Source organism: Lytechinus variegatus, chromosome 17, assembly GCF_018143015.1.
Source record: "Lytechinus variegatus isolate NC3 chromosome 17, Lvar_3.0, whole genome shotgun sequence".
NCBI classification, from domain to species: Eukaryota; Metazoa; Echinodermata; class Echinoidea; order Temnopleuroida; family Toxopneustidae; genus Lytechinus; species Lytechinus variegatus.
The window spans coordinates 7,500,696-7,520,277 of record NC_054756.1 but is presented as its reverse complement, the minus strand read 5'-3'; the positions used below and the strand labels follow the sequence as shown (position 1 = coordinate 7,520,277).

The window sequence follows — 19,582 nt, the reverse complement described above, 5'->3', positions numbered from 1 at the left end:
CTTCATGTCAAGGGTCAAATGTCAATGTCATCAAAGGTCATGTAGAGGTCATGACGCGCGCGTACGCGCACGTCAAAGGTAAAAAAATCGTCCAAATGACCTATAAAATTTTTTGGGTACGTTTCAGGTCATTTTAAGCATTTCAAAAATTTGCGCGCGCGCACATATGCGCGCGCGTTTCCGCGCGTTACACCTTAACGCAACACAGAAAAACCGTTTCTTTTAATATCATTGTATTGCTAATAAAATTCTGAGCAATTTGATACCTTGATCAACCTTCTACAACCATTAATAACGAAATTAACACCCGTTAAACTTTGCAGCACGTGTGCGCGCGAGCTGTCAGTATAGGCCATATATGGGCAAAAACATGCCTATTGTAAATTCACTGTAGCTCTTTAAAAAGTCCGTTGACCCCCAATTTTTTTTTCATATATCGATAGAGTATTAGTTGTAGATTTGATTTTATGTCACCATTGTCCCTAAATTATATCGTGACGTCATCAAATAGGCGCCCAAACTAAAAATTTCATTTTTTTCAAAAATGACGTCATCAAATTTATGCAAATTTGGCTTTAACTTCTCGAATATAGATCATTTTTCGCCCAGATTTCAATATGTTGTAGTTTATAATGTACTCTTTCTCCTCAGTAAACATGAATATTCGTTTTGAGAAACACATCATTGCGTAAAACAGCGATGAAAAGAGGCATGTCATTTTTCCTCATTTTGCGTGTAATCTCTATGGGACATGACTTTTTCCGAAAACTAGATTCGACATTCCTCTATTTCGTGAGCCATATCTCCATTTTTTCTTGTCAGCTTTCCTTGAGCTTTTAATATGTTGTAGCTGAGATTCTGGGCTATCGGAAGTGTGCCCTTCATTTTTTGATCAGATGCCGGGATCATGCCCGTATTTCACTTGCAAAATTGGAATTGTAATTTTCAAAATTGCTTACGTGTAATCTCTATGGGGAATATCGTGGCTCAATGGATAACGCATTTGACTTGCTTTCTCGAGGGCGGAGGTTCGATTCCTGGGGTAGAAAAGATGATTTTTTTTTTCATTTTTTTTTCTTTTTGCCACCTCTTACATGATCCTTTATGATAATTAAAAGGTATGAAAGTTAAAATTTAGCAAGATAAAACAGATTATAATTGTTTTTTTCATATCACATGTATTTTGTGTGTAATCTCTATGGGACATGACTTTTTCTCAAAACTAGATTCGACATTCCTCTATTTCGTGAGCCATATCTCCATTTCTTCTTGTCAGTTTTGCCGGAGCTTTTAATATGTTATAGCTGAGATTCTGGGCTTTCGGTAATGTGCCCTCCACCTTTTGATCAGATGCCGGGATCATGCCCGTTTTTCACTTGCAATATTGGAATTGTAATTCTCAAAATTGCTTACGTGTAAAGTCTATGGGAAACATTAATAATCACATTGAGCAATGGTCAAAATGTATTCTTAGGATGTCTAGAATCAAGATTATCAATCATATCTAAATTATTCATTTTATACATTAGCCGACTCTGAATGAAAAATCATGACAGACCACCTAATTCGTCCGCATGACGAATTAAATTCTAGTATACCTTCATTTCGTGCCAGAGTGGAAACAAACACACAAGCGATAATCGTACATTGTTGGAAAATATCGTAGATTATTACGAAAGGTAATTAAATTCTTTCCGCCTTATAAAACCATTTTAAAAGTATATTTCGAATAATCTAGGATCCGTGTAATCTATTAATATTTCATACATTTTGTTTTATTACATATCTGTTCGAATTGCGACGATTATCGTACATTGTTCAAAGAAATACATAATTATTTCGTAAAGTTTAGATACATGAATACAAATCTTTCCACATTGAAACGTACCAGAAATATTTTTAAAACCTCTTAAGACACTTTTTAGCTCAATATTTCATTCTTTTATACTTTCATTTCGTGCCGGAACGGACCTAAAACTATTTAAAAGTAGGCCTATATTTTGAATAATCTACGACCCATTTATATTCCATATATTTTGTTTTATTAAATGTCTGGTCGAATTCAAGAACAAGCGATCATCGGACATTGTTCAAAGAAATGCATAATTATTTCGCAAGTTTGATTATATGAATACGAATCTTTCCACCTTAAACGTACCAGAAATATCTTTATAACCATTAAAAACACTTTTTAGCTCAATATTTCCTTAATTTCCCCGTTCATTTCGTGCCGGAGCGGAAACAAACAGGCAAGCGATAATCATACATTTGGGAAAATACCGTAGATTACTATACGTAATTAGATTCATTCCGCCTTCAAACTATTTAAAAGTATTTACGACCCATTTATCTATTAATATTCCATATCTTGTATTATTGATTGTCTGGTCGAATTCAAGAACGAGCGATTATCGTACATTGTTCTAAGAAATACATAATTATTTCGTAAAGTTTAGTTACATGAATACAAATCTTTCCACATTGAAACGTACCAGAAATATTTTTAAAACCTCTTAAGACACTTTTTAGCTCAATATTTCATTCTTTTATACTTTCATTTCGTGCCGGAACGGACCTAAACAAACACGCAAGCGATGATCTTACATTGCTAGAAGTTACTATGTCCTATTTCATGTCGGGGTCGGATTAAGAATAAGTGATGATCGTACTTTGTTGGAAGAAATAGATCATTATTACGCAACGGAAATAATATAAAACTAATATCAATATGAATCTTTCCACCTCGAAATGTATAAGAATTATTTTGCTAAAAATCTAAGACACTTTTTAGCTCAATATTTCATACTTTAATACCTTCATTTCATGTCGGCAGACAAGAAAATCGCCTCATCGGTCGCGCACATTTCACCAACGGATATAGAAAGCACATCATTTTGAGTACGAGTATTCGCCTGCAAGTTGGCCGCGTGCAAGCTGCGAGAAGCGGCGAGAAGCTGCAATGATAAAATCTAGGATTAATGATTCCTGTTAATCTGCTTTAATCTGAGCAGCGCGCCGCCGCTAGCTGCGTCTAGCGGGGAGATACATCCTGTTCACTAATTACCGCAGCGGGGGTGTGCTCGCGGGGTGCACGCTGCCAATACAATATGGATGCGGTCCCTTATACCCTTTTACTTTAAAATTCTTTAATTGGCTACAGAATGATTTTTGATTACACTAAAAAAAAAGACAGTCCACTTACTTCACCACTGTATCAAGAATGTCATTTAGCTTCTTGTACCACTTCTCACTCTGTAACAAATAAAATAAAAAAAAACTTAAAATTCAATTCAAAGGAAAAAGGGAAAACAAGCACTTGAATAAACACTATTAGACCTTCAACAAGTCCAATAATAGCTAATCAATGCCATTTTCCAGTAAATATGCTTACTAGCGCTCAAATTCAAAATGCAATTTTAAAGTCAAAAGTGGTCTTGAACCTTGTCAGAGCAATTTTCCATCCAGAGTGCATGTCTAATTGTGTTCAAATTCATAGTCATTCAGGGTGTAATTCTGTAGTCAAAAGCAGTTTGAAAGTCGGATGATTGACTAGTCATCGCAATTTTCCAATGTGCATGTCTAATTGTGTTTAAATTCATAGTAATTCAGGGTTCAATTCTCAAGTCAAAAGCAGCTTGAAAGTCGGATGATTGCCTAGTCATCGCAATTTTCCAGTGTGCATGTCGAATTGTGTTCAAATTCATAGTCATTCAGGGTGTAATTCTGTAGTTGAAAGCAGTTTGAAAGTCGGATGATTGATTAGTCATTGCAATTTTCCAGTGTGCATGTCTAATTGTGTTCAAATTCATAGTCATTCAGGGTTCAATTCTCAAGTCAAAAGCAGCTTGAAAGTCCGATGATTGCCTAGTCATCGCAATTTTCCAGTGTGCATGTCAAATTGTGTTCAAATTCATAGTCATTCAGGGTGTAATTCTGTAGTTGAAAGCAGTTTGAAAGTCGGATGATTGACTAGTCATCGCAATTTTCCAGTGTGCATGTCGAATTGTGTTCAAATTCATAGTCATTCAGGGTTCAATTCTCAAGTCGAAAGCAGTTTGAAAGTCGGATGATTGCCTAGTCATCGCAATTTTCCAGTGTGCATGTCTAATTGTGTTCAAATTCATAGTCATTCAGGGTGTAATTCTGTAGTTGAAAGCAGTTTGAAAGTCGGATGATTGACTAGTCATCGCAATTTTCCAGTGTGCATGTCGAATTGTGTTCAAATTCATAGTCATTCAGGGTTCAATTCTCAAGTCGAAAGCAGTTTGAAAGTCGGATGATTGCCTAGTCATCGCAATTTTCCAGTGTGCATGTCTAATTGTGTTCAAATTCATAGTCATTCAGGGTTCAATTCTCAAGTCAAAAGCAGCTTGAAAGTCGGATGATTGCCTAGTCATCGCAATTTTCCAGTGTGCATGTCGAATTGTGTTCAAATTCATAGTCATTCAGGGTGTAATTCTGTAGTCAAAAGCAGTTTGAAAGTCGGATGATTGATTAGTCATTGCAATTTTCCAGTGTGCATGTCTAATTGTGTTCAAATTCATAGTCATTCAGGGTTCAATTCTCAAGTCAAAAGCAGCTTGAAAGTCCGATGATTGCCTAGTCATCGCAATTTTCCAGTGTGCATGTCAAATTGTGTTCAAATTCATAGTCATTCAGGGTGTAATTCTGTAGTTGAAAGCAGTTTGAAAGTCGGATGATTGACTAGTCATCGCAATTTTCCAGTGTGCATGTCGAATTGTGTTCAAATTCATAGTCATTCAGGGTTCAATTCTCAAGTCGAAAGCAGTTTGAAAGTCGGATGATTGACTAGTCAAAAAAATTTTCCAGTGTGCTTGTCTAATTGTGCTCAAATTCATAGTCAGTCAGGATGCAATTTGTAAGTCGAAAGTAGCTTGAAAGTGGGATGATCGACTAGTCGAAGCAATTTTCCAGTGTGCATGTCTAATTATGTTCAAATTCATAGTCATTCCGAATGCAATTCTGAAGTAGCAGTTTGAAAGTCAGATGATCGACTAGTCAATTTTCTAGTGTGCATGACTAACTGCATACAAATTGCACTCGTTCAAGATGAATTTGTAAATTCATAATTAAGAAAATGAAAAGAGCTGGCAACCTACCCGCTGTTCTGCCGAAGCTGCGAGTTGATCAAGAGATGAATTCTGAAACATGTTGAGGATAGCAAGTCTTTTCTCTCTCTCCTCTTCCACGGTGCCTCCATCTATGACAGTCATTGGCGTCAAGACCTTCTTCAAAGACTCAAAGGTCACAAGCTCCTGAGGATGTTTCTGCGTGTCGACAATCGGATACATACAATGAGAATACATTTTATGTTTGACCAGTGACCTTTGACCTCATGACCACCTAATCAGATTAGATCATTGTCAATCCCATATCCATCCTTTGATCAAGTTTAAGGTTGATCCGCCAAATGGTTCATTAGGTATCATGAGAACAAACACGAACGGACGGACGGATGGTAGGCCAAACCAAAACACAATGGCCCATATTCTGAAGTGAGGTCCAACTTTGGCCATGGTCTCTGTGTTTGAACTATAGGAAGCCAGAAATGTAAAAAATTTCCAGACATTGTATGTTTCTTACGTTTACTGTGCTCTTTCCTAACCTGTGAATGGTGAAGAAAGCTATCGTATCTATCCTTCCGAAACAGTAAAGAATGACTTGAGAGAAAAAAATAACTGATACATAGAAATAATACCGTTAGAGATTAATGCCACTATGAGCTATCCATAGGTAAACCACAACATTAAACCAGAGTTTATATCAAACCCGACTTCAGAATACGGACCTATAGAAAAAAATAACTGATACATAGAAATAATACCGTTAGAGATTAATGCCACTATGAGCTATCCATAGGTAAACCACAACATTAAACCAGAGTTTATATTTAACCCGACTTCAGAATAAGGACCTATGCCTCCAGAAAACCCAATGGGGTGGGTGGAGGCACAAACAGGTGTATTCCCTATCCATGAATACGATGGCAAACATGCATATTTCTACACGAAATGTTGCCTACTTGAAACGTAACAACTAACATTATACCGTATTTTATATCATATCATAAATTGTAAATATTAGGAAATCACATTTCTTTTAAATCACAGGGGATACCCAATTTGAAAAGTGATTTTATACAAACAAAGGAAAACATGTGCAGATACATGATTTTGATCAGGCATCATGCATTAGAATAGTATAAACACGATTAAAATCGTGAAATACTTCGATAAAAGATGCATTCATTTCATATCAGCAACAAAGTATGCGTTTTAGGACATGTGCATTCATATGATAAAGTAAGAAGCTGGAATAGTGATAAACGCTTTAAGGAGAATTATCAAAATTTAAAGTGATTGGTTAACATTGGTTTGACGTTAAAAAAATCTGAGCTAGAAGGTCACTCTTGTCACCTGTGTCTGTGATATGTTCCAAAAATGAAGCCCAGAAAAAATTGCGTTCGAAAATGATTATTTAGTGCTTCGAAAATTGAAATATAAAGTGACCGGAAACACCATCTTAATTTCATCCCATACACTTATGTGTACTATTTAGGTATCTATAAGAAGCCTATTTACAAAATCGGGGTTCGCCTTGTAGTTTTAGCTTTTCATTCTCAATAATGGTTGTTTTCAGTGTTTATTAGTTCAAATACATGCACTTGTACACATTTTTCATCTTGGTTTGAGAATTTTTTAAATCGGCTGCTCACAAAGTTAAACAATACCTTTAAGAGGGGCTTTGAGAATATATATAATATCTGTTGGGTATTTCATAGGCAGTTTATAAGTTATGCAAAAGTTTTTACACGCAGGCACTGGACTGTTGTTGGTTGCCAAATCAAAACTTATAAACAGCTTTATGAAATTGACGAATCCCATTATAAATCATTTGATTAATCAGTTGTTGATGAAAAATAATTTTTAATGACGTTAATTCTTTGTTGAGAACAAGCACAATATTTTACGAATATAAGGATCTGTATCAAAATATTGAAAAAAAAAGAAGGGATATTTAACTTATGACAAGAGCTGGTCACTAGTTGTTCATAAAGTCAGGCGGAACTTACAAACAGCTTTGTGAAATCGCCCCCTGAATAACTTACCCTAATTCCTGTTGGGGAAGACTGAGCCGATTCCAGTTCAATGTTAACAGACCCTACATCGGCTCCGCTCCTGGGACGATACTCAACTACAGAGACAAGAGAATTGACGAATACAACTACAGTTTACATGTACAACATGGCTGGGTACCAGTGAGGGAAAGACGCTGGTGGGGCTCCAATTATGGGGGCTTGTGAGCATGGTCAATATGTGCAAATAATTCACGGTATGGGTCACGGCCGCCCCAAATGATTTAGGGTTCAAAGGGTTAAGGTCATAAAAATGTTTAAATGAAAAACTCAAACAAAGAGGGTGTTTAAATGAAAGATATATCTGACATTTCACTATACACAGGAAATAAGAACACTGCTGAAGGTTCATATATACAGGGCTTGTTCCAAAATAAATGCAGATTGCATGAAGGGAATTTAGATAACAACTTAGATACAACTGAGCACACAAAGTTGGTATCAAGAAAGTAGTTTTATAAAGGGACCATGGAAGCGATGGGGGGTCAGGGTGGGGTGAGAGACCCCCCCCCTTCCCCCCGTGTACAAAAATGACCATAGAATTGTAATTTTTTTTGCATGGTCAGCCCCCCCCACCACTTTGAAAACCGTTCTGTGGCCCGTTATACACACCTGATGGTTCGTGTATGAATGGAGTGTTAAGACGAGAGATGTCATGACCACTGCTTCTTAATCCATCACTGATGGCATCTTTCTGGAAGAGGACACTCGCCGGTAGAGGCTGAGATGGAAGTTTCCTGTCAGAGAATATTACAAATGTATGTTACTCTACAAAATACTTACAAATTTCAATACAAAGTTGATGTAATTAACGTCTACAGACTTAAGCATAGGTTGACAGTCAAGAGATACACATCTATCAACGAAAAAAATACCTCTGCTGCTGCTGCTAATACTAAACTACTAATTAGCAACATCACCATTTCACCGTCATCACAATCACAACCACCATCAATACCACCACCACCATCACTACCACCACTACAACCATCACCATCACTACCATCACAAAACCATCACTACCATCACCACCAACACCACCATCACCATCACTACCACCACTACAACCATTACCATCACCATCACTACCACCACCACCACCATCACCATCACCACTACAACCATTACCATCACCATCACTACCACCATCACCACCATCACCACCACTATCACCACCATCACCACCACCACCACCATCACCACCACTATCACCACCATTACCACCACCACCCCAACTACATACTTCTGATTGTGACAATCACTAGATGATTTTCTTACCTCTGATTATTTTCCACATTAAATGGAGGAAGAAGGTAAGGGGCTGTCTTCTGCCTTGTATCAATTACCTGAAAGATAAACAAATCAAACATGAGGGAAGTACACAAAGGGTGTGTCCAATGTCAGTTTCCAAATGAATCATGATTGAAAACATTATTACAAAACGCAGATGTATATGTATCAATTACTTGAAAGACATATAAATCAAACATAAGGTCCATGTACTGTAAGTACACATAGGCTGTCTTCAATGTCAGTTTCCAAATGAATCATGATTGAAAAGTGATTACAAAACGCTTACGTAATTATATCAATAACCTGAAAGACAAACAAATCAAACAGGAGGTAAGTACACATAGGATGTGTTCAATGTCGGTCTCCAAATGAATCATGATTGAAAACATGATTACAAAACGCAACATAATGAGAAACTAAGGGTGTGTTCAATGTCCTCCATTCCCGGTCATGAAAGTAAACGTCTTTCAAATCATGATTCAGAGGAAAAGTCAAATGTCGAGAAATGTACCTTTGTTAACGCAATCAGCTTGGATTTTACGACCTTCAGCATTGCGAATGTGACATTAAACAAAATTTGAGTTTTAAAACGTCTTTGAATTTGCTCTCGCAATGGAAGCCTACACAGAGAGGTGCCATAATTCTTGTGATGGGTCAAACTGCGCAAGCAGGAAATTTAAAGGCGATCTACATATAATCAGCTCAAATTCAACACTGAACAGTGCACCACTCATTGTGTTTGTGTTTTGTAACTGAGTTTTCAATGATTCATGTTGCTGTTTAAATTTGAAAATCAGCATTGAACACAGTACGTTAAAGGCAAGTGCACTGTACAAATGCATTAATAGAACCTAAATAAAAATGGATAAAGACAAATAGCTTTATTTCTTACAAAACAAAAATATAGTTAAAGATGTGGAATAGGAGAAAAACGTTTAAATCTAATAGCAGGGAAATGTCTGTTTTACTTGTGTCTACATTTAAAATCATTTGGTATTGATCACTGACAATACTCGTGTTAATACTTTATTGAATACATATTCAATCTCAAGTTCCATCTTCCGATAAGGAAGTTATAATAAATTACAATACACATGAATAGATGAGAATATAGACAAACATCTAAGTGTTCAAAAGTGCATTTCTTTACAAAAATATGATGTAAGCATACTCATATATATGTCAACATGAACATTATGGTTTGTGTGAACAAAAAAAAGAACAAGAAAAGAAAAAGAAATAAGTTTGTCCATAATTTTTTTCAAGGATTAATAAGTTATTAATGATTCTTGGTTTGCAGAATAAGTTTTTCCATTTCATTTTGAGTATTTTGATATTACTGTCATGAATATTTGTATCAATTAACCTGAAATTATTAAAAAAAAACAGGCATTCTTAGTTAATTGATCAGGGTAAGGTCACATTCTACAAATGAAAAGATCATACAGGCTAAGAAGTCTTCGGATATTTCAGCGTACAAGACAGTAACAAATAGAATGGGAGAGCAGACTGAACTTACCGACCATACATGTTGCCCGAGTGCTGGTATAGCAGTGAGTTGACTGATAAGGTTCAAGTATCTTGCTACTAGAGCATGAACTGCACACCGATGGATCGGTCCCAGTTTACAGTCATTATCACAGACCATGTCCTGAAAAAAGGAGGTATTATTAGGTGCTTTCAAACCGTCTCGATCATAAGAATCCCTGTCAAATTACGAGAACTTTTTTAGGCTAAAAAATACCCATTAATTATTTCTGCATATCACACCGCCAAGAAACATACCCTTCGGGATAAGTTCCTGAAGTTACGAGCATGCGCAGTATGGTCTAATAAGCAGGCAAGGCGTGAGATTCAAAATCACTATACTAGCTCAGCAGCCACCCGCGGCGCCCGCGCCCATCTACACGCTGGGCTAAAAGTTCCCGTAAATTGTTTTCACATTGCCAAAATACCAGCGACCTAGGAAAGATCCTGCGAAAGTTCTCGTAATTTTGAAAAGTACCTACTACATGTATTTAGTGTGTATTTTCTTTCAGGGAGATTACATGTAATTTGCTTTCACATTGTCAATATTACCTGGTATTTTCTGATCAGGGTATATTTCCCGAGCAGAAAATACCTGGATCTGACAAAATTTGAGGCAGTCTGAAACCACCAATTGAGCCCATTCTTTAATAAATTAGTCAACTGTTTATGCAATTTAATTAGATTTTAAAACAGTGTAGGAATTAATGATTATGCATTAACAGAATCACTTCATGTGGTTAAAGATATCAAGATGCTTACCTGCAATGCTAAGGAAACCTTGACGAGGTCAACCAGGATGTCATCTGTTCCAAACTCAACACACAGCAGAGCCAGGGTGGTGAAGATACCAACATAGTTCTCTGATTTATTCGCACTGCATCGCAGATTCTCGTAGATATGCCATTGAATGTCTGCTCCATTCTGGTTAAAAAAAAAACATATTTTGAAAATCTAATGCCAGTTGCGGTAACAGTCAATGAATTAGTTCGAACAAAGTGCAATCAAATTACCACAATGAATTATTTTTTTTAAAAGTGCTATTATATGATTCTGGTAGAAAATTGTGTAATTGCTGAGAAATGGTCAAAGTTGGCACGGCATTAAAGCCAGATGCCAGGTCTTTCCCAGTCAACAATAACACATTGTCCTACATGTGCTTATCTGTGTTGGTGATCATTAGTGTGATCATTTTTCAGCCTTCAGACTCAGATTTCGGTTTAGTGAACGAGATCTAGATTCTAGCTTTACTATGATTTAGTAATAAAAACCATTAATTTTAAAGACTTTCTCATGAAAGAATCATCTGCTGCTCCTGCAAGTATTTAGATTAAAAGTCAATGTTGAAATACAAGTAGTGAGAGAATTGGCACTATGGATAGGTAATACTAAGTCAGCTGGAATGAAAATAACTTTATTAATTGATGATAGATCTTGAATTTAAAAACTCACGTGACATCTGCTTGTTTGAGAGAAATTCGTTCAGAATTGGCTAAATTATGTAAAATACAAACATTGATATTTTACCTTTCTGAGGAATGATATATCTTGCCTGGATGGCTTCTCTACTCTCAGATTCAGCTCAGAGATGTTTCTAGGAATGGCAATGTTCCTCCTCAATTTGTTGGTGTTGTCATGGCGATCGATCAATGTTTGGAGAATTTCCTGCACAGTGTAGCGAATGTCTGTGGATTGAAAGATTATTATTATCATTATTTGTCTTCGTCTTCTCCCTTTTTCCTGTTTTTCCCTCGTCACACTTTTTCTTCCTCCTATCTCTCTTCATCAAGTTCACTCTTTCTATCTCCCCTCTATCCTCTCTTCATTTCAGTCGTAAGGGTGTGTGCTGCATCTATTTCAATTTTCTTTTCTGCAATCACCAATGTATAATCGTTATATGTAAATTTGATTGTTCATGTTGTCCATGAGTTCATTGGACAGGATATTTCATGAGGTGAAAGATGTAATGATTGATCCATTCAACTTGGCTATACCTCATGGAAAGGATCATTTCATTCTTCACCAAAGCATATATGAAGTATTCTGTCCATTAAAAGATGAAAAAAACATTATTTGTTTTATATGATACCTAAAAATAGATCCTTGTTATTTGCCATTTATGTATTTAGATGCAAACATGCATGTTAGCTAAGCAAGCGCTGCCTGTTGACTATCACATAAACATGCATGTAACAATAACCCACACTCAACACAAGTGTTTTACGTGTCGTGCCAGTGGTATCGGCACACGCATTCAATGGACAAAATCGTATGGATCCAAAATTGCACGAATGACGACATCTTCGTAAAATGGGCTGAATGAAACACCAAACAACCAATCAAATGACAAGGAGCCATCTAGGTGTCATATAATAAAAACTAATGCACAGCTATTAACAATGTTATCATGATATATAAAGTAATATCCAAGTAATTTTATATAAAATCTCACCAGGGTCTTGAACAACGGACATGTTGAGTAACGGCTGCATAAAGGATGCTGGGAAGGTTGATGCCATGGAAACGGTCACATATTTTGTACCAACCTAAAATTACAGAGATTATTCATTAACGATTTAACTCTACATGTAAACATTCCTCAAATCTCAATTTCAATTTCAACAAGGTGTTGCTAGCATTATACATTCAATTCCAAAGCAAGACCAAGTCTCAAAATCAATGACAAGTCCTTTGATTAAAATGCAAATTTGTAGTTGATCTGAGTTCAATTACCACTGAATATTCTTACAATGGCAAATTACACTTGATTACTGGACATACATGTACATGTGATTTCCAATCAAACGTAACTTTTTTGCAATACCCCATGAGGCTCGTTTGCGGTAATTTGACCCCAACTGTATTTATGAAAAAAAATGCCATGCGATTATCCAAGGTATACATGGAAATTTAGTGTGAGTTTTTCACGTGTATGCCCTCACCTCCTCCTCACACCATAAAAATCCTACCATAAAAATAGTCCTACCAACCTAGCATCTGACCATTCTTATCAAATTTATTGATTACTTCATCAAAAAAATCATTTTTTTTCGTAGGTTCTTTCAATTGCAATTTGAGTATGACTTGAATCTGTTTTAACTTTTTGTAAGATGGGGCCCAGGGGGTGTTTCACAAAGATTTAAAGGTCAAGTCCACCTCAGAAAAATGTTGGTTTGAATCAATAGAGAAAAATCAGACAAGCACAATGCTGAAAATTTCATCAAAATCGGATGTAAGATAAGAAAGTTATGACATTTCAAAGTTTCGCTCATTTTTAACAAAATAGTTATATGAACGTGCCAGTTACATCCAAATGAGAGAGTCGATGATGTCACTCACTCACTATTTCTTTTGTTTTTTATTGTTTGAATTATACAATATTTCAATTTTTTTACGAATTTGACAATTAGGACCTCCTTGCCTGAAGCACAAAATATTAAAATAATTCCACGTGTTCAGGGAGGAATGAAACTTCATTTCACATGACAATGATATGAAAATTAAAATATTTCATATCATAAAATACAAAAGAAATAGTGAGTGAGTGAAGTCATCAGTTCCTCATTTGCATACCGACCGGGATGGGCATGTAACTGTTTTCTGAAATAATGCCATAACTTTCTTATTTTACATCCGATTTTGATGAAATTTTCAGTGTTATGCTTGTTGAATTTTTCTCTTTTTATTCAAATCAAGATTTTGTTAGGGTGAACTTGTCCTTTAAGCGTGCATAAAAGTTGAACTTAAATTCATAGTTGCATTTGTCAAATCAAGCTCAGAGGATATACACTACTGTGTATTACTGAGATTGTGCGTTAAATAGCATGAGCACGTCGGCACTAGGCAAGATTTTAATTCACACCTAAATCTTTTTGAAACCCCTGGGGGGCATTTCACAAAATTTAAGTATGACTTAGAGCCGCACTTAAATGTCCAGTTGCGTGTGATACAAAATGCATGACTGCATTGGTCAGATCATGCGAAGAGGACGCGCACCGCTACGTATTGACCAATAAGATTGCGCGTTGCATATCATGTACGCATTTAAGTGCGACTCTAAGTCATCTTTGTGAAACACCCCCCCTGGTCACGATAATATAAAAATGAATTTTCTCACCTCCAATAAACTCTTCAATAGAATACTCTGCAGCAAGATATCACCTTCACTGAAATTCAAGCACAAAATCACATAATTCATCATGAAACAGCTGTAAAATGCCCTACATGGAAGTTGCCCACAATATATTTCATATTTGTTCATCCTATTATCAACAATCCCGATTCCTAGACTCATAGCAGGTCTCTTGATTGCTAAACCAAAATAAATAACCTCTGTGAAGTTACATGTTTCAAAGTGAAAACACGCAGTTTACTTCTGGTTGGAATAGTCTACTAACTATTGCTCTCTTACAGACCTCCCAGACATGCCGGCGACTATTACACAACAGCCGAGTGAAAGACTTGAATCCCTAATCTCTGTTCTGAGATTAGCCTTGATTTCCCCATAATTTGTCAATCAAAGGTCGCTTTAAAGGAATGGTCCGGGCTGAAAGTATGTATAGCTTAATGAATAGAGTAGAATTCACTGAGCAAAATGCCAAATATTAGGTTTCGACAATTTTTTTCCTCAAAGAACTAAAAAAATTGGATTGACAACTGACATAGTGCATTAGATATTTATTGCTGCAACTTATTTCATTATAAGGGAGACATATTATTCACACAAGTATGAAATAATGAAAAAATTATGATTTTATGTAATAACATACGAAAACGGAAAGTGGAGATGTGACATCATCAGCCCACCCAATGAATATTCATGACGACCGTTTTCACTAAATATTGCTGAACTTTAAACTTCAATAACTTTATTGTTTCTTATCCATTTTGCTCAGTGAATTCTACTCTATGTATTACAATATAAATATTTTCAGTGCGGACCATCCCTTTAAGATTGCTTACCCCTTGGAGTAGATGGCTGAATCTCTTCCAAGATGTTCTTGGCTACCTGTAGGCCTTGGGAGGGGGATCTTTCCCATGATAAACATCATAATCTCTATCTTCTGATAGTCGGGTAAGATACTGGCAAACGCACCTGTCATTATTTGAAAAAATAAAACCACATCGTTGACGGCTGTTAAAACCTTGCATCTCAAATCTAAAAAATTCTGAGGACAGAAAAACCAGAGTCCCGTCTTACAAAGAGTTACGATTGATTTGATCAATCTCAACAGTATTGAAAACCATCCATACCATAGTTTTTTCTGCAAGAAAACCTCACATCTCAAAATAGAAAAATCTGAGTCCCGTCTTACAAAGAGTTATAATTGATTTAATCAATCTCAACTGTATGGAAAACCATCCATACCATATTTTTCCTCCAAGAAATTCGCAAAATCCCATTAGTAAACAAAAAGAATCACACTAACTCTTCAAGAGAACAATAAATGTATGAATATACATCATATCTAGAAAATATTTTGCACAAATTTGCATTTTAGAAGTTGACGTTGTTGGTCATCCATAGTTGTGGTTGATCGGATTGATCGCAACTCTTTGTAAGATGGAGCCCAGAACTTGAGAGTTACCGGTATGACATACAGTGGCAACCTCTTTTTGCTGAGATGGAGAACTATTTAGCAATTACGAGACCGTTTTCAGGCGATACAAAGTTGTCATCTTTGGCATATGTCTAAAATACAGGTTTTTCTGAGATGCCCTAAAAGTACTTAATGTTTGTAACCTAGGATACCTTCTGTGTATAAGCAGAAAGGTACCAGGTATACAAATATGTAAGAGATAACAAAATAATGTGGGAATACAAGAGAGTTACATACTACAACACAGCTGCAAAGTTTCTGGAGTTCAGATACCTGATAGTTAAACTTCAATAACTTTAAGAAACATTTCAATTTTCCTGCCATAACTATATATATCTGCTATCAAGGATTTCCAAAATCAAAGTATCAAGCAGGAGAGCGTTTCACCATCATTTGCCACAAGACAAGTTGTCGATCCGACTGATTTCACCTCGTTTCGATTTGGCTGACATCCACAGTCCCTGTGGTACTGTCTGATAAATAACACTTTTCGGCTATATAATCGGTTCCACCACATTCGCTCGGGAAAAAATTGCTCCGCTGAGAGTTCCACTCACTAATGAACCGACCAATTTTAACCCAGGATTTAACACTATACCCTATCCTAAACCCAACATAAAACACTATTGCAACCCTAACCCTCATGCTGCATATTTAGACAAAATAAAGCCCAAAGAAATTGTCGCAAGAGCAAATGTCGGGTCACCATATAACCTGACAAGTCCTTCTATGAAAAGCTCTCCTGGGGAGAGTTTCATCAACATTTTCATCCGACAAGTTGTCAGATCTGACATCTTTCTCTGATGTTGATTGGCTGAGAGGTTCTTTTACTATGGTAACTGTCGGATAAAATGGGACTTGTCAGATAAAATGTCCTTTCATGAAACGCTCCCCTGAAGTCCCTTACCTATTGTATCGATGATCGCTTCTTCAAAGAGAGCTTCCTGTCTCTCATCAACGTCTTGTTTGGCCTGTCTGTTTGGCTTCGGTGACGGGGTATGGCCGGAGAGTCTCTTATCCACCGATGATCTCAAATGACGAAGAAGGGTGTTGAACACTTCCAGCACGGACGTCCCTGTCAGTGAAACAACATGACTAATTAGTTAATTAACTAAATAATTAATTAGTTAGTTAAATAATTAATTAATTAATTCTATCAAAAAGTATATACATTCTCATTCTGATAGAATGATATACCTCTTCCTAGTGTACAGCCACTAAAAGCGTATCACTAAGGCCCGAATTCACAAAGGTGGTTTGGAAAACCCACAGTTGAATCCATGGTTTATGCAGATTTTATGTATAAATTACGCTTAATTTAGCGCATATCAGTCGTGTGTATAAAAAATGACTAATGCCGATGCGCGCTTATGTTACAGTGCGCCAAATTGAAGCCTGTTACCATGGTTAGTTACGCTTGTTTATTCATGAGTCCACTGTTTTGAAGAGTGGACTCATGAATAATAACAGTGGACTCATGAATAAAATAGCATGGATAACCACAGCAACAGGAGTCAATTGGCGCACTGTGACAAAAGCGTGCATCAGCATTGGACATTTTTTAATATACGCGGTAAAATAAGTTTAATTTATAAAGGAAATCTGCATAAACCATGGACTCAACCGTGGGTTTTAAAAAACCCCTTTGTGAATTCGGGCCAATGACCCTAAAGTCTCTATTCCTGAGATAACTGATTGAGGGGGTAGCAGGTAGACCACTACGCTGGGGTTTCCCCCTACTCTTATACCAATAGAGCAGTGGGTACTAAACATGCAAAGGTGGTGTCTCTCCTCTACATAGGGCCTCCATTTAACGTCCTATCTGAGGGACAGAGTATTTTCCTTTGTAACATAGTCGGCGTCTATGGGACAGAAGAGAGACATTTACACACAATGCAGGCTTCAGTCCTCCGCCCGGGGGGACTCAAACCCGCGACCTTCGGTTCGACGGGCAGACGCTTGACCTGCTGAGCCAAGTTTACTCTCAAATTATTATTCTTTAATATACAAACAGCGAATAGGCATGAGTGCGATGGTGCGAGATTTCGCATGAGGTGAAAGAAAGATGCTCTGTTCAGCGAGGTATTAGCTGAGTTGAAGAATGTTTTTTTCACCGAATGCGAAATCTCGCACCATTGCACGAATAAGAATATTCGCTATTTGTGTTGTACAACGCCTCAGACTTTAGCGAAAATATCAGGGAAAAGGGAGTTTTTTCTTGCAGTATCTATGAAAAGGGAGCAAAAAAATTGAAAGCAAAAAGCAAATCCCACAAGCGCACATGACCTCGGGCAGCATTGCTCGTGTAGCCAGCAAGCTATGCGCATATTTAACCTTCATTTACTGAGCGCAATGAATTGAATCGTATTGTGACGTCACCTCCCAAAGCCGTGCAATGGTACATTTTGGATGGTACGTCTTGCGTGCAACGGTACAAATGTTTGACATTCAGCCTCCCATTTGCGCTCATGTACAGCAAACTAAGTAGGCGTTGTACAATTATTACTATTATTATTACTATTATTTTGTTTTGCTTCCGCTATGAATGTGAGACAAAAAGTCATCAACCTAACACACATGAAAATAAACATTCCTACTCGTCTTCCGTTTTTATCAGTTGGTGGAAGATAAAAATAATAATAAAAATAATAACAGAGTTCTTGTATAGAGCATATCACATTATGACATAACGTCCCTATGTGCTTCCAAAGGACTTGGATATTATAACCCCAGCTTTAGCCCCGCAGCCTTTTACAGCGTGGTGGCATTTCAAGGAATAAATTCCTGCCAGGTACCCATTCACCTCACCTGGGTTGAGTGCAGCACAATATGGATGAATTCCTTGCTGAAGGAAATCACGCCATGGCTGGGATTCGAACCAACGACCCTCTGTTTCAAAGTCAGAAGACTAAATCCCCTGGGCCACAACGCTCCAAATACAGTGTATTGTGTACTATCCGATTATAGGCATGCAAAAGTTAAGAATGTCTTTAAATTGAAAATCTGGGCTCTTTAAACAGGTTTTCAATTAATCCCTAAATTCTACGACCAACCAAAATCATTCTTGTGTGCGCACTTTGTTCAAAACACTGACCGAGCACCAATCAGAGCACCCTTTCATATTTGTAATTCATCACTAACCTTTATGTAACGGTAAAGTACCAATTCGTCTATTGCCAACTCGTCCACTCATCACTGTGGTCTACCTTCATTTAGTTGAATGTCATTCCATCCATCAACATTTTGTATATCAATCATTTGGTCCAATGACCATTTGGTCCAACCATCACTTTGTCAAATCACCAGTTCATCTATGAACATTTCGTCCTATAACCAGTTGGTCTAATATCTGTTTTATTTTCATTAATTTTACCCAATTGACACTAAGATCAATTAGATCTAGTGGGATTTGGACTTCTATAATGACGAAATGATGAATGGACGAAATAGAAATTAGACCATGTGGATTATAGTGGACCAACTGATGTTAGACCAAATGATAGTAGGCGAGTTGGTAATTGGACGAATTGGTATTAGACCAACTGATCACAAGCCTATGTGACAGGATCCCGATTATTAATATTAGGATAAGATACTGACCTACTGCTCCGTCGGCTGCTATGGCAACCGTCTCTTTGAGAACCTCTACGATGCTACGCTTGATGCGAGGAGAATTATTCATGTTCTCATCCAAATGGAGCAGAAGATAGTGAGGTGCCACATACAGATACTGGGACTGAAAAGAAACAACATACACGTAGGATGTCACATTAAATAGTATGTGGTGGTTCCTTGAGAAGAAATATTATTCAAAGATTTGACTGGTAGTTTGAAAGAGGGTGCTTTATTTGAATAATAATAGTACTTAAATTTTAAACAGCGCAAAAAATTACATTACGTCTCTTAGCACTCTATCAAGTAGCATGAGAAAGAGAGAGAGAAAGAAAGAAAAGGAAAAACAATCATATTGAACCTAAATACATTATTATATATAACCTAAATACAT

At 36.8% G+C, this 19,582-nt stretch overlaps 1 protein-coding gene across 2 annotated transcripts in view; it reads right to left on the bottom strand.

The window, feature by feature from the left end:
• LOC121430643 (protein EFR3 homolog B-like) overlaps window positions 1-19,582 on the bottom strand; it is a 43,412-nt gene that overhangs the window by 10,756 nt on the left and 13,074 nt on the right. For both annotated transcript variants that reach the window (XM_041627964.1, XM_041627965.1), the window contains exons 9-21: window positions 19,177-19,312; window positions 16,484-16,651; window positions 14,939-15,071; window positions 14,094-14,142; window positions 12,429-12,522; window positions 11,504-11,661; window positions 10,739-10,900; window positions 9,969-10,100; window positions 8,435-8,502; window positions 7,769-7,893; window positions 7,130-7,215; window positions 5,121-5,288; window positions 3,203-3,252 (exon numbers count right to left, since the gene is read on the bottom strand). In XM_041627964.1, the coding sequence (XP_041483898.1) occupies window positions 3,203-3,252; window positions 5,121-5,288; window positions 7,130-7,215; window positions 7,769-7,893; window positions 8,435-8,502; window positions 9,969-10,100; window positions 10,739-10,900; window positions 11,504-11,661; window positions 12,429-12,522; window positions 14,094-14,142; window positions 14,939-15,071; window positions 16,484-16,651; window positions 19,177-19,312 (1,529 nt within the window). The remainder of the gene's footprint in view (window positions 1-3,202; window positions 3,253-5,120; window positions 5,289-7,129; window positions 7,216-7,768; window positions 7,894-8,434; window positions 8,503-9,968; window positions 10,101-10,738; window positions 10,901-11,503; window positions 11,662-12,428; window positions 12,523-14,093; window positions 14,143-14,938; window positions 15,072-16,483; window positions 16,652-19,176; window positions 19,313-19,582) is intronic.